We start from the raw sequence: 15,610 nt of genomic DNA, 5'->3' as shown, positions 1-15,610 counted from the left end.
ATATATATATATATATATATATATATTTTAATTATTGATGATTTATGGCTGCCCTGGATCTTTGTTGCTGCACCAAGGCTTGCTCTAATTGTGGTGAGCCAGAGGTACACTTCATTGCAGTAAATGGCCTTCTCATTGCAATGGTTTCTCTTGTTGCAGAGCAGGGGTTCTAGGGTACACAGGCTTTAGTAGTTGCAGTGCATGGGCTCAGTAGTTGAGGCTCATGGTCTTTGTTGCCCTATGGTATGTAGAATCTTCCCGGATCAGGGATAGAACCCATGTCTCCTGCAATGGGAATGTGGATTCTTAACCACTGACCTCCAGGGAAGTCCCAGGAAGAGAGCATTTTTAATGCCATTGCTTATATATTAAAGTAAGATAACTACAACTAATAATCTGTTATTAGTTGTAGAGATATTACATTTCCATTTATGTAATTTTATTTGTGCACCAAACTTAGAGCACAAATAGGACTACTAGTTATACAACTATACAAAAGATGACCTTCTAATGCAGAATAACTGGTTAATAATTTCAAGGAGTCTATGCATTATGAATAGGCAACTTAGTTGCAGATGAGGAAATGAAAAATCAAAATCATTTATGAAGAAAGCAAGATGGATGGAAGGCAGAGGTAAAACAAGCGTTTATGTCTCAGTTTGAGACAGGTAGTATCTTAAGACTAGTTTTCACATTCACCAAAATGAAGAAAATTTAAGAAGGTATATAAGAAGGTTCGGAAATTATATAACCTGTGAGTCTGCCAAATTCTTAAATCAGTATCTAATGAGACAAAAGAAACAAACAAATGTCTTATATGTCTATCAGTGTGAGAGTGAGCCGAGAACAGTTTGTTGTGTTTGGGGAAAAGAGGAATTGTTTTACAAAAGATTAGACAAAAGCAGAGTAAACAGAGACAGCTTTTTATGTTGTTGAAACATCAAGGAAGAGGAATCCTTCCACGACAACCTCATGACATAATTATTTTGTCACTAAAGGAAAGGTCTTCTGTCATGCTGCCCACTGCTGCCTCAACCCAACTGTGTTTAAAGATTGGACAGGTTTCATGCTTTTACTCCCAAATGCTGTTGAAGCCAATTTTCAGTGGTCCTGGTCTAAATGTCTTTGGCTTCTCTAGTTCATCCCAAGAAATTTTTCAGGCAAAGAAGTAACACATTTTTAAACCTCCTCATTCTCATATCTCTTTTATGTATTTTCATCCTTATCAAGAAGAGGATTTAACTGAAGCTTAAGTCCAATACAAGGACCTGCTGCTGCTGCTGCTGCTAAGTCACTTCAGTCGCGTCCGACTCTGTGCGACCCCATAGACGGCAGCCCACTAGGCTCCTCTGTCCCTGGGATTCTCCAGGCAAGAACACTGAAGTGGGTTGCCATTTCCTTCTCCAATGCATGAAAGTGAAAACTGAAAGTGAAGTCACAGTTGTGTCCGACTCCTAGCAACCCCATGGACTGCAGCCTACCAGGCTCCTCCGTCCATGGGATTTTCCAGGCAAGAGTACTGGAGGGGGGTGCCATTGCTTTCTCTGATACAAGGACTTAGCAGTTCTTTATTCAACGTTGTGTATCCTTTTTCTCTTAAGGTTTGAAATATTTCAAACCCAGCCAGAACTGGCCTGCCTTTGCTCTCATCCCTTCATTGGTGAAAGGCCTGTGCAATTCTTTCATTCAGAGACTGCTTTTCTTGTATTATCTCTATAAGTTGTAAAATACTAAAATTCTATTTCTCTTTTTATTGGATTCATAAGAAATATGAGCATCTAATATCTCTCATTGTGTTACCTCACCATCATTTCCACAGAAACATTGTCCCTGTTGGTAACATTTATTAGAATATATTTTCAAAAGATTGTACTGGTTGTCTATCAACTTAAATACTGTAACCCTAGTGCAATTTTTGTAATTTTAAGTCTATGTAAATCTTAGGAGCACAAATTATTGTCTTTTTATAGAGCTAGGACTGATTTTCTACAGACCTCTGTGCTGAAGGGGTAGCTGAATTGTGAAAGCTGGTTACTTAAGTGGAGCATGCAAATGAAAAGATTAGATGTGGACGTTGTAAGTGGAGAGTTAACCATTAAGATGGACTTGCTGTATACCTAATTAAGGAGAGCTTTATGTAGGGGTGCCAACACCCTAGGAGAAGCCTTAATCTTCTGAGTAAATTTGATTGTTGTCCTAGAGAGAAGTACCAGTTTCATTTGTTTGGCTTCCAGGTATGCTGTTTGCTGCCAACTGCTCTGCATGATGAGTGAGGGTGAGGGAGCATGGTACTGGGGTAATTGGAACAGCATTCTTTAAACAGATCTTCAGTTAATGTCTTTTCACAGGGGAATCTTTGTGTGTGATTCAGGACTGCCTCAATTTCTGGTTTATTTTGTTCATCAGATTTCCATGTGTTTTGATCCTTCCGTGTATCCCTTGTAATATTTAGCTTGCTGACCATCTCTTCCCTCTTAATTATTGTCCTTATTTATTGCTACATAGTCTCCCCAGTATTCTTGAGTTTGAGACCTCCTTCCATTTTCTAAACATACCTCTATACCAGCACTTATCAAACTGTATTGTTATCGTTATTATATATGTACTTTTGAATACAAAGGTATATGCAATGCATGTTCTCACCTCTATGAGATATAAATACATTATTACCAGCCCTTGCCCATTTCTTTATTCTGTCTTCTGAAAATATTTATAACCATAGTCTTCCTTAATTCCTTCACTGTCCATCTCAGTAATCATAAAATACAATTCTTGATTCTTCACTCTTTTTTATTCCCAAAGTCTAGTAGCACAGTCATACACTTTGTCATAAAAACTTATGCTGTCATTCATACAAAAGCATCAGGTTTTACACCCATAACCCAAATCCTAATTATCATATGTTGATTGTTACTATACAACATAATTACCTTTTATTTTTGAAGATTCTTTTATTTCCAGCATATCCTGCACATATATATTACTGGCCATAATTGTATTTCACAAACTCTAGAAACTTCAACTCAGAGTGTTCAAGGATGTACTTGATTTATTAAATAAATTTTAATTTTCCATAGGAAGCTTGTACTTCACTCAAGCCAGCATATTTACTCTTTGTTATATACATTAAATAACAGTATTGAAAACATTGAAATAAGCCAAAAAGGCAGTTGACATTGCTTTTCATTACCATACAAAGGCATTATTTAGCTACATCTCTCAAGAATTACTTAATTCAGGGACTGTACCTGTGTCTGTGTAGATGTTTGTGTACATATCAGTACATAATGGAAATATGTAGTGTTTCTTCATCCCTTACAAATGTAAGAATTTGTGATCAAAAACTAATCTTTTAAAATTTGCTAGGGAGCTTTAAGAAATAACTGATTAAAACATCTCTGCATGGTCGCACCTACAAAACTAATCTTGCAGTAATATTAGTGGCCAAAGAAATTGTGGTTCAATAATTTTCAAGAACATCATAGGCTGCCTTTAGTTATACGAATAGTAACACGTATTAGTATATAAAACCTAATACACTCAAAATTTAAAATTATCTTAGTTTTTTACTTTAAATTATTTTGCTTTCTTTATCACAAAAGTAAATTCCCATCTACATGCTCACAAAATGCTTTATGCTATGTAATCCTCAATTAAGGGCCCATGTGTCAATGATGATCACCAACACTATCATTAAACACTACATGACTATGCATAATTACTTCATTAGAGTACAGAATTAGACTGAACTTACCTATATTCCTACTTATAAGAGGAGGATGCTTTCAAAAATAAATTAAATACATATATATGTAAAAGGGATGGAGGAGCCTGGTAGGCTACAGTACATGGGGTTGCAAAGAGTCGGACATGACTGAGCCACTTCACTTCACTTCACTTCATATGTAAAAGGAAGGAACAGAGAGGAGGAACAGAGAGAAACCTCTGTTGAAGAAGATGACTGGATTAGTTTAAATTCTGAGCAAAAATCAACACTTGTGAGGAAGAAGAACAGAGGCGAGGCCACCTGGAGAGCACAGATTAAAAATTTAGACACAATCAGGGCATACCAAGTATGAACAGGTCAATTCTTCTGTGGATGCCAGACCAACTTGTATTTTCCCTTATATTATAACCCAGCAACACCATCCTCCAGTGGAACACAGTCATAAGCCTGCCACAGGACAGGTGGATTTTCCTGGTGCATAAGCATAATGTAAAGATGGTTAGAAAGTACTCATTTAACACAGTGAATCTCACAGTGTGATCCCCTGACCAAGTCTAGCATCACTATCACCTGGGAACTTTTGGGAAATTCACATTCCCAGGTACCACTCCAGACCTACTGAATCAGAAATGTCTCAATAAGCCTCCAGGTGATCTGGATGATGGCTAATGTTTGAGAGTCACTGCTGTAGTCTATCTTCCTGCTTCAACGATGATCTTTGTATGGTATTCCATATACAGAAAAGCTAGTACATGTTGGAAGACAAACGTCTATGTCTGAAAATTTCCTCTGCCTCTCCCGGTATCATTAAATTTCCAATAAAATAAATCCTTTATTTTCCAACCTGTGGATACAATATCCCTGATTATTCTAGTACCGTTATGTCATACTTCTCATCAGAGACTTCCACAGGTTCCCAACTGTGAGAAAATCCAGTGACGACTATTTATTTTGGGGTTCAGGATACTGCAAAAGAGGTTTCCTCTCATTGTTTTTTAACACAATCCCTGAGAATTCTACTCTTTCATCCCCAGACATTTCTAATGTGAGATATTGGCTTAGGTTACTTCCCTCAAGAAGAATAAGCTTTGGTCTCCAAGGCGTTTCCAACTTTTAAAATTTATTCCTTGATTCCAACTCTAGAACAACCAGATCATCCTCATTAAGTCTACTTCATTTTAATAGATAATCGGCTCCCCACTCGCTGAACTCAGTCGTATGGTCTCTTCTACTGCTCTTAGAACAGAGAGCTGAACTGGGACTCTGAGATCAGACAGTGATATTATCAGGAATCTATTTTTTTTTAACAAAATTCTATAGTAACTAATGTCATTTCTCAAGATTGTTGCAAAGATAATAAAAGATAACTCAACATAATGCTTAATTAAAATATATGTGCTCAGAAAATATAATATCTTAACCATTCAAATATCTCAATCATTGCCATTGTTATACTTTTGGTATTTAATCTCTGTATTAGTCTGTTAGACTGCCATAACAAGATGCCAAAAACTAGGAGGGCTAAACAATAAAAACTTACTCTCTCACAGTTCTGAAAGCTAGAAGTGTTAGATCAAGGAGTCAGCAAATCTGGTTCTTCTGAAGGTTGCAAGGAAGAATCAGTTCAACGCTTCTCATCTAACTTCTGGTGGTTGCTGGCAATCTTTGGTATTCCCTGACTTATGAAAAATAACTCTGATGTGTCCTTCATCTTCACATGGCAATCTCACTGTGTCTGTGTCCAATTTTCCTCTTTTTATAAAGACACAAATTATTTGAATTAATACTTCCCCTAGTGAACTCCTGTTAGCTTGGTTACCTCTGTAAGGACCATAGCTTCAAATAAGGTCACAATGTGAAGTACAGAGAGTTCAACATATAAATTTTGAGGCACACGATTCAACCCCTAAAATATATATTAATTTCCATGTTTAATTTTATCCTATCATTTTGTATAATGATTTATTCTCTAAACTGGAATATAGACCACCAAAATGTATTGTCTTACATTTAAAAAATACTATTTTAATAAAACAGAATTGTGCTTTATACAGAGTTGAATATGTTCTTCTTAGAGAGGAAAAAAGTGCTGCATTAATGAAATAGATCCATGAAAAGATTCTCTGAATGAGTTTTAACCTAGTATACATGATAGAACAGTCAAATTATAATAATGCCTTGTGTTCACCTGCTGCTGCTGCTGCTAAGTTGCTTCAGTCGTGTCCAACTCTGTGTGACCCCATAGATGGCAGCCCACCAGGCTCCTCCGTCCCTGGGATTCTCCAGGCAAGAATATTGGAGTGGGTTGCCATTTCCTTCTCCAATGCATGAAAACGAAAAAGTGAAAGTGAAGTCGCTCAGTCGTGTCCGACCCTTAGCGACCCCATGGACTATAGCCCACCAGGCTGCTCCGTCCATGGGATTCCCCAGGCAAGAGTACTGGAGTGGGGTGCCATTGCCTTCTCCTGTGTTCACCTGCTGCTGCTGCTAAGTCGCTTCAGTCGTGTCCAACTCTGTGCGACCCCATAGACGGTAGCCCACCAGGCTCCCCCGTCCCTGGGATTCTCCAGGCAAGAACACTGGAGTGGGTTGCCATTTCCTTCTCCAACACGTAAAAGTGAAAGTGAAGTCGCTCAGTCGTGTCCGACCCTTAGTGACCCCATGGACTGCAGCCTACCAGGCTCCTCAGTCCATGGGATACTCCAGGCACACCCTTTAAAAAGAACCTAAGACATAGTCAAAACTAATATTACTCAAGTTTTAATACGGGATGAATTAAGGTAAGATGGAAATATATCTATTGCTTTGGAAGTATCTAACAGATTTTCATCTCTTTCTGCTTCATTGAAACCCAGAAAGTGCTAGGTATTTCGTGATTTAAACTTATTTTTTCCAACCTACCTTCTGGTGTTTCCCAGGAAAATACAAGAACACTGACTGAGTAATAAAAAGGCTTAAATCCTAGTTTGTTTGTTTTTTTTCCCAAGTTAAATTTCTTTGTCCACAGGGACTTAGTCCCTTGCTTTTAATTACATTGATGATGTTATCTTCAATTTTTCCTGAGGTTCTCAATGTAATTTTTCCTGATTCCAAGATAAGCTTTGTTTCTTTTTATACCAAGTAGTAGGGGGTGATCTGTTTCTTTCATCATTATTAATGTAGATTGCTTGAAATATTCACCTATGTCTGGCTTTTAAAATCTTAACAATTTCTCTATCAACCTCTATCCCAGTGGTTCTCAAATTTAGACACTTATTAGAATCTTTTGAAGAAACTTGAAAATGTTATCTAGACCAGACTTTTATAAACTCATTAAATTAGAATCTCTTTGGAAGAAGCCAGGCATTATTTTCTGAATCTGCCCAGTTGATTCTATTGTGCTGGCTCTACCCTTTGCAAAATTAACAATGCCATCTTGGTCCTTGGATTCCACTGTTCTCTATTCCATGGCAAAACTTGTTCAATAAACTTTTTTAGTCCCTCATATTTTTTTGGTCAGTTGACACTTTGAGATTAAACTACTAATAAGCCCAAAACATGCTTGTTCTTCTTTAAACAGTTTCCATATAATGCATAGGCTTGCTGCCAGAGGTATGGCTAAGAAAAGGAACACAATTATTTATTAATTCATCAGCATAGAGCTTGAGATAATTTATGAAATAATGAAGGATTTTCCCTATTTGTACCACTTTATCATTATTATTTTTTGAGGGAATATTTCAAATGATCAAGAATGACCACACATTGTCTTAAAATAGATATCACCAGTCACTATTGATCTCTTTTTCCTTTTGACAGTAGTTTTTACTTCTCTCTCTTTATGACTCTCCCTAAAATTTCCTGCTTGACACTAGTCTTTAAAAGCTCAAATGCCTGATACTTATCATCAATTGGACAGTTTGGGAAAATGTGTTAGTTCATCCAGTCACCAGGAAATGTGGAGTTGTCTCATTTCTTTGAGAAGGACCCATAGAGGGGGAAGTCCAGTAAACACTCAGAAGCCCAAGTAACACTATGAGTAAGGATAGTTGGAGAGCCTCTCCCTACAAGTGACAAATGAAGGATAGATGGAGGCTTACCAAAATTCCACCTACCTTATTTTATTTCCCTCCCCTGACCCCCAACCCAATTAAGCTACTTCATAGGTGATTCAGAGTATTGAGCAAGTTGCTCTGTAACTGGGCTTTGTGATACCAGGTCCAATGGTGCATACAGGGTCTGTGTTAAATGGAGATGCTCTATTAAGCTTCTCTCCATTTCCAGGGAAAGAATACTTGAAAAGAGGCTCTTTACTGGATTCATAGAGACTTAATGTTGCACAATGGAACACAAAAAACGCCCCTGTGACCTGAGCTACCCTTTAATTACTGGGTATCATCTGTCCCACTATCCATAAAATCATGCCTGCTCAGTAGATTTATTTGTCCATGGAACTATCTCCTACTGTTATTTCCAGTTTTCTGAGAATGGACACCAGAGAGTCTTTGAATTCATTGCAATTATTATTTATAATGACATAGAACATATAGCAATCCAAATATCCATCAATAGGAGTATGCATGAATAAGTTGATGGTATATTTATCCAGTGGGATATTGTATAAGTATTTAAAGATTCATGTGAATAGACTTGACATATCAAAGTAAGTTAATTTTAGAAAACATAACGTGTGAAACATGCAAGTTGAAGAATTATGTGTAGAGTATAATACCTATTGTATCATATTATGTAATTTTTATGAAGACGTACACATTCAGCAAAATATAGTACCATTGCTGGTAATACGTCATCAAAAATTCAAGTCTGTGATTATGGCAGGAAATGTAAGAGGTTCATGGTATGATGGTGAGGAGTTACCCAAAGAGCATTAACTCTAGCTGGAATCTCATTTCATTAAAAACAGGAAAAGGAATAAATTCATCAGGCTAAGATAAACTCTCATATGGGAATGTGTCCATACTTCTTATATCATTCCTTTTGTACTATGCATAATTAAAATATTTTAAAATAATAAAGCACTTTTTAAAAATAAATTAATACAAAAAATAACAATATGTTTCAGTTTTATTGTTATTTGCTAATTTGTTATTTAGAGAGTTATGAAGCTTGATTAGATGATTCAGTTGGTTACTGAGAACTATACAGTATTGCTATTATTGGCTTTTAAAAAGAGAAATATTCTAGTCTGACTCAGTACATTCAAAGAAGTCTAATGTAAAATCAGTTGATGAAATAAATAATCTCTTATGGTCTAGTTATTAAGATGATTATTAGATTATTTTCTATGTAAAATAGTCTAGATTCATAGGGAAAAAAGCACTTTTAATTACAAATGTACATACATTTGTAGTGATTTGATTTTCACTTTACGCAGTGACACAGTACAAGGCAACATTTATGTTGCAACTGTAAGGTAAGGGAGTTAGAGAAGACAAGGTTCAGAAAAAGAATGAGACCAGCACTTTACAGGAACAGATCACCTTTAATGAGGTGAGAAGGGGCAGCAGTCAGATTAGCGAGCTGCTGCACTTATCCAAGAAAAGAGTAAGTATATATAGGCATGTATGTGGAAAGTTACTGTCTTAAGGGGGCCTATTCTGCTCCAAGGTTGTTCAGAGTTAAACCGATGGGGTAAGGAATTTTGGAGATCGGCCAGAGGCTGGACCAGCTGGGAGCTGGGCGTAATCAACGTTAATGTCCATTTTTTTTCTTCGGGTGAGAGAGTTCTTTGTTTTACATAGAATGGTGGGGAGGATCTAGAGGGGAGTTTGAACTCCAGGCTATTTTGAGCCATGTAACTTTCTTTCAACAACAGCCCTAGCACATGCTCTACTATTATATTAATTAGCATGGAATGTTTATATGCTAACTGGTTTCTCAAGTGTATTTATTACCCTTAGATTTATTTCTCTGTCAGATGTCACCAAAGTGACCAAACAGTTCTGTCCTTTTGAGTTTGCTAATCAGGACAGCTTCTACCTTTCACTAGTTGGCACTTTGCTCTTCAGTCCAAGGAACCATATAAAATACTTTTCCAGTTAGGTAGCTCTTTAAGTGGGGTCTTCAATTTTGCATGCTCATTAAAATTTTTCAGCCCCCACAAGACACCTCATTTAGTGAGTCCCCGAATATTTTTCTAAGAATAGTACCTCTCTCTTGAACTTGAAGCACAGAACTGAAGTTGCTAGTAATCACCTGTCTGAAATGGTGTTCCACTCCAAATGATATCGGAGAACATCAGAAAACTCAGAATAAATTTTAGATTATATGGAAACATCTTGAAACCTATAAGATTTGTCATATATGTTACAAATCTGATTATGAAAGATATAGCTGGAAATGACTTTATACAACCTCATTCAATAGACAGGTAAATTTACAAGTTCAAATAGGAATCTTTAAGCAATATTATATTGGGTCAGAAAAAAAGTGACCCCTATAGAAACAACTATGTTTAATTATGTTAGACTGTGTTGACGTCCTCTCTAACTTTGAATACTGGTGTGGTAAGTTACCTAAATTTTCAAGCTATCTTTGATGTGTTTATGTAATCATCATAAACCTGTGACTTTGATAAAAACCATTTCATATCTCTGGACCTCGACAACTACACCTGATTAGTGATGGGATATAGAGGTCTTTTTCAGGTTTACTATGTCATAGTGAGGAAATAGTCACTTTAAAGTTAGCTTAATGGAGTCTGAAAATTCTAAAGCTTGCATATTTGTTTAACCTCAGTGGAGATATCAGTATTTATGCCAACCCTCAGGATCAAAGGTGAACAGTGCAGGGCTTACCACCACCCACCCTCAGATCAGAGTAGCCTGGAAGAAATTATCTCAGAAGCTACTGTCAAATAAATACACATTTATGACTTCCATAATATGAGCCCCCTCCATTATCTCAATTTAATTGTCATGGAGTTGTATTAAAGTGCATAATAGGGAAAAAACTGTCATATAACATAATAGCTGGCCAAGGGGTCTTTCTGCCCTTTCCTTATTATGTTCATGGATAACTTCAGCCCTGTACACTTACCTCTCCTGGTGAGGAATCCCTATAAGCCATAAGGGGAGGAGAGAGAAAGCATTCCCTGAAAATGTAGAGGCACTCTAGTTCTAAACCATCCATCTAACATCCTGTCTAGAAAAAACTGTTTACTGGCAGAATCTATTGTCCCTCACTAAAAATACTGAAAAGGAGATATTTAACCCTTTCCCCATTCACGCTAAGGTTCTCTGTAGTCTCACCATAGCCCAGTATCTGTCCTTATTAGTGACCTACTAGTACCAGCACTCCTGCCCAGGGAGTGGAACAGAGAAAAGCAGGGTTTTTTGAGCTACTCTAGGGGCAAGTATTCTCCTGTGTTTATTCGTTTTTCTTGGAAACCTGGATATATTTACTATCTGGGTCTGTAACTATCCAAATACTTGACTCCATACAGGTTTTCAGTGGAACAGTGGTGGCCCTCAGCTTATTCCTTATGGGTTCCACTGCCTGCACCCAGCAGAGTATCCATACCTTTTGGTACAAATAAATGTTCGTTTAGAATCTGTGACATAGGAGACATGGGTTGGATCCCTAGGCCTGGAAGATCCCCTGGAGGGATCACAAAGAGAACATCCAAGCATGGCAACTTGCTCCAGTATACTTGGTGGGAAATTCTCACAGACAGAGGAGCTTGGTGGTTATGGTCCAAAGGGTTACAAAGAGTCAGATATGACTGAAGTGACTCAGCATGATTAGAATCTGTGAGGTCAGTCAGAGTTTCTCTTTGATGATCGTGATGAAGCAGTATGTCCTGAAACTGATTATTGGACCAGAAACACACTTAATGAAGTCCTTCTTGGGGTCTATTGCCTTTTTTCATCATGAAGGGTAGTCAGAGAGTTTGTACAACTCAGCTCATCACTCATCATTATAATATGTACCAGAGAGTTTCACCCAAATAATGTTAGCTACCATGATGTGAAATTAGATATGAAATAAATAGTGCCGCCACCCTCTTCTCCATTTATTCTTCTTAAGATACGGATTCCAATAACTCTTGCAGAGTACTGAGTGCCTTTAGTATATGCAGCCAGGCCAACTTCCATTTGAATATACATAGCTGATTTAGCATCTCATTGGTACATAATTTAAACCTTTGTTTACATGTATACAAGGTCCAACTATTTCTGTGGCTTTCAGAAATTAAGAGTATGATAACACTGTGCTCACATGAATGAAATTTACAGGTTGTAGTAGCCACTTCACATATAAGCAGAAATTAATTATGATACTTTTTCTAAAGCAAAGCAAACCTCCATGGAGTCAATATAAAAAAATTAAAACTATAATATATTTTTCATTAATAGTATATGATATCTCAGAAAGATATATATTAAAAAAGAGAAACAGATGAAAGAAAGAAGAAAGTTTAAAAGACTTATTTTGATCATGTGACCTTATAGCCTCAATCAGGAAAGATGTCATGTCAAGAATTCTATTTTGGCATTGTCCTGTTTTGTATCTTGGGAAAAAATTCTACAATTCCTTAACTATTAGGGAAAGAACTGTGAAATATTTCTCTTTCAAAATTAAAAAATATTTAAGGATATTTCATGTAGGTGTCATCATTTCTGTAAGGATCCACTCTCAGTGATACTCATCACATTCTTGGAAAACTCAACAGTCCCCTTTTCCATTTACTTGTCAGTTTCAGTGTTTTAAGGTGATCAACGAAGGGCTGTAATAAGAGTACATATCTAATCATAAGACTCACAACTCCACCCTCATATAAATGAAGCCACAACTTTCCCCCCGCCCTACTTTTTAACTAAATTAATACCAGTGTCTTATTTTTAGATATATCTTTTTATAGCAACTCCAAATATCAGGTATAGCAACTCCAAATATCAGGTTTAGATTAAAGAAGTATATGCAAGTTCCATGAATGAAATCCCAATCTTTATAAGGTTTATCCAATTTCCCAGGTAGAACCAATATCATAGAAATCTGGTCTTCTATGGACACAAAAGTGTTTCACTTTGAGTGCTGTAACCTGTCCCAAGATGAGGAGTTTCTACTGGATTTGAGTATATTCCTTTGGGAAGACCATGTACATTGTCTCAGAATGGGAGATGGGGTTCCCACCAAGGCAATCAAAGACCAGTCAACATTTTCATTCAGTTACCATCCATGTTCATCAGGAAAACAAAGAAAAAAGTAGGCAGCTTATGTGACAATAATATTATTACACCTTTACTGCAATAACTACTAAATTCATGGAAACTTTTCTACACACATTCAAAGGGTAATGTTCTGATATGAAGAATAACAATATTCCCATCACGGTTCAGTACATAAATATGATATAGATCATAATTTCTGTGTAGGACTCACAGCCCTGGGATTTCATTATACCATAGTGGATTTTTAGGATACCAAAAAAAACCCTATAAAATATAGGTTGATGATACCGCATCATCTGTCAAAACTCTGGAAATAAGTGGCTCCGCTATAAGAAATCTTCAGATACACAAATGCTCAGTGTATTAGAGAAGTCAAACAAAAGAAAAAAGTCTTTTTGGCCAAAATAAGTAGTATTTATTATAGAATAAGTTTTTTGGTAAATGAGCAAATATCCATGACTCTCTGGTTAGGTCATATTTTGAAAGAACTAATGACAAAATGAAATAGACAAGTGTGGTATTTAACTCAGTACATAAATCATTGAATAAGAATTTCAATAAGAATCTGTTTTGTGAAAATAAGGGAAAGCATTTAAAAGAGTTTTATTATTTAGTTCTATTAATAGGAGTATATCTGTTTATTGACTTAATCATTCACTTCTCAAAAACTTCATTGAGTATATTTAAAACCACAATGAATATTCAATGAATGCAAAATATATCAATAAACTAAATGTGTACCCAGAGTTCATCAACTGTGATGACTATTTTAGAAAAATTATACATTTGTACATTTGTTGCTAAATCTTGTTATATTTAAATAAATGAACTTGCCAGAGAGAGAGACAGGAGTTAGGAAAGAAAAAAAAACCCTGCAACCATTATCCAATTTGTTCTCTAAATTTCCTCTTCCCTAGTACCTTACTGAATGCTTTGGCCACATCTTTGTTTCGGAGGCTGTATATAAGGGGGTTCAGCATGGGAGTGAGAATAGTGTAGAAGGTCGATACCATTTTATCCTGGGTTGGGGATCGATTAGAATTGGGTCTCATATATATGAACATAGCTGCTCCATAATACATCCCCACAACAATAAGATGTGAAGTACAGGTGGTGAAAGCCTTGTGCCGACCCTCCCCAGAACTCATGCGAATAACGGTTATAATTACACGTGTGTAGGAGATGATGATGAGTGACAAAGGGAGGAGGAGCATTACTACACAACAGATGAAAATAAGTGTTTCAAATGTGGAAGTATCAGTGCATGAGAGATGCAGGAGTGCTGGGACATCACAGAAGAACTGAGCTATTTCTCGGGATCCACAATAGGAGAAAGACAAAGTAGCAGCTAACTCAACAATCCCATCAAAGGCACCAAGGAACCATGAAGAGGCAGCCAGGAGTCCACAAAGTTTCCAGTTCATGAGACTGTGGTACTGAAGAGGATAGCAAATGGCAACATAGCGGTCATAGGCCATGACAGCCAACAAGAAGCACTCAGCACCAAATAGGGACACATAGAAAAAGATCTGGGCTTCACATCCTGCTACAGAAATGGACTTCCTGCCAGACAGGTAGCTGTGGGCCATCTTGGGTACAGTGGTGCAGATGACCATGAAGTCCATGAGGGAGAGCTGGCTGAGGAGGAAGTACATGGGGGTGTGGAGCCGCGTGTCCAGATAGATGACGAGGACCATGAGAGTGTTTGCCAAGAGCGCCATTGTGAAGATGCCCAGGACCAGAGAGAAGAGAAAGATGTGAGTGGGCGTGTAATTAAAAATCCCCATCAAGATGAAGTCAGGGTTGAATGTCTGATTCTCCCACTCCATAAAAAATGTCTTCTTTATCTAGAAGCACAAGAAGTCACAAACGTTAACTATCTGGGTTATTATTTATTCATCATCCACTCTACGTGTGGTATGCTGGTAAATCAACATACATGATATGGTCAGGCCTGAAAAAGAATGAGCAGAGACTTTGCACTCAAGCTCCACCACTGCCAACCTACATGTCCTCTGACGAGTTACTTCTCTGTGCTTTATTTTACTTCTTTTACAAGGCAGAAATAGCTTTTCAATTGAGTTGCTGGAATTATTAAATAAGATATCAGTGCAAACCACAGCATCCAGACAGAGTATATGACTCCTCAAGAAACATATAACCAATTATTAAATAGGATCATATACATAAATTTAACATGTGTATAAATTCTGTAACAGAGAAAAAGAGCATTTTGAATGTCATTGCCTATATAGTAAGATAACTGAAACTAATAATCTGTTACTTCTAAGAGATATGAACATTTGCATTTATGTAACTTTATTTGTGCACCAGACTTAAAGATCAAACAGGACTACTAGTTAAACAATTACGCAGAAGATGAACCTCCAGTGTAGAATAATTGGTAAATCATTTGAAGTAACTGATGCATCATGGTTAGGTGACTTAGCTGTAAATGAAGAAGTAAAAAAATCAAAATTATCATTTATGAAAAACAATAATATAGGTGGAGAGAGGGGGAGAATTTATCATTTATGTCTCAATTTGAGAAAGGTAGCATGTTGAGATTTCCTTTCACATTCACCAAAATGAGGAAGCTTTAAGAAGGTGTATGAAGATACCCAAATTCCATAACTTGCAGTTATGCTAAATTTCATTAATTAGTATCTAAAGACTGGTTCCAAATAGGAAAAGGAGTATGTCAAGGCTG

At 36.8% G+C, this 15,610-nt stretch overlaps 1 protein-coding gene across 1 annotated transcript; it reads right to left on the bottom strand.

Moving 5' to 3' along the window:
* Nucleotides 1-13,641: 13,641 nt before the first annotated feature.
* LOC133236971 (olfactory receptor 2M3-like) lies at nucleotides 13,642-14,769 on the bottom strand. The gene has a single exon (XM_061399312.1). It carries the CDS (start codon nucleotides 14,727-14,729, stop codon nucleotides 13,782-13,784), a length of 948 nt encoding a protein of 315 aa, XP_061255296.1. The 5' UTR covers nucleotides 14,730-14,769; the 3' UTR covers nucleotides 13,642-13,781.
* Nucleotides 14,770-15,610: the final 841 nt, after the last annotated feature.

This window comes from Bos javanicus, chromosome 23, assembly GCF_032452875.1.
Source record: "Bos javanicus breed banteng chromosome 23, ARS-OSU_banteng_1.0, whole genome shotgun sequence".
Lineage (NCBI taxonomy): Eukaryota > Metazoa > Chordata > Mammalia > Artiodactyla > Bovidae > Bos > Bos javanicus.
This window is presented reverse-complemented; position numbering and strand designations above follow the sequence as displayed.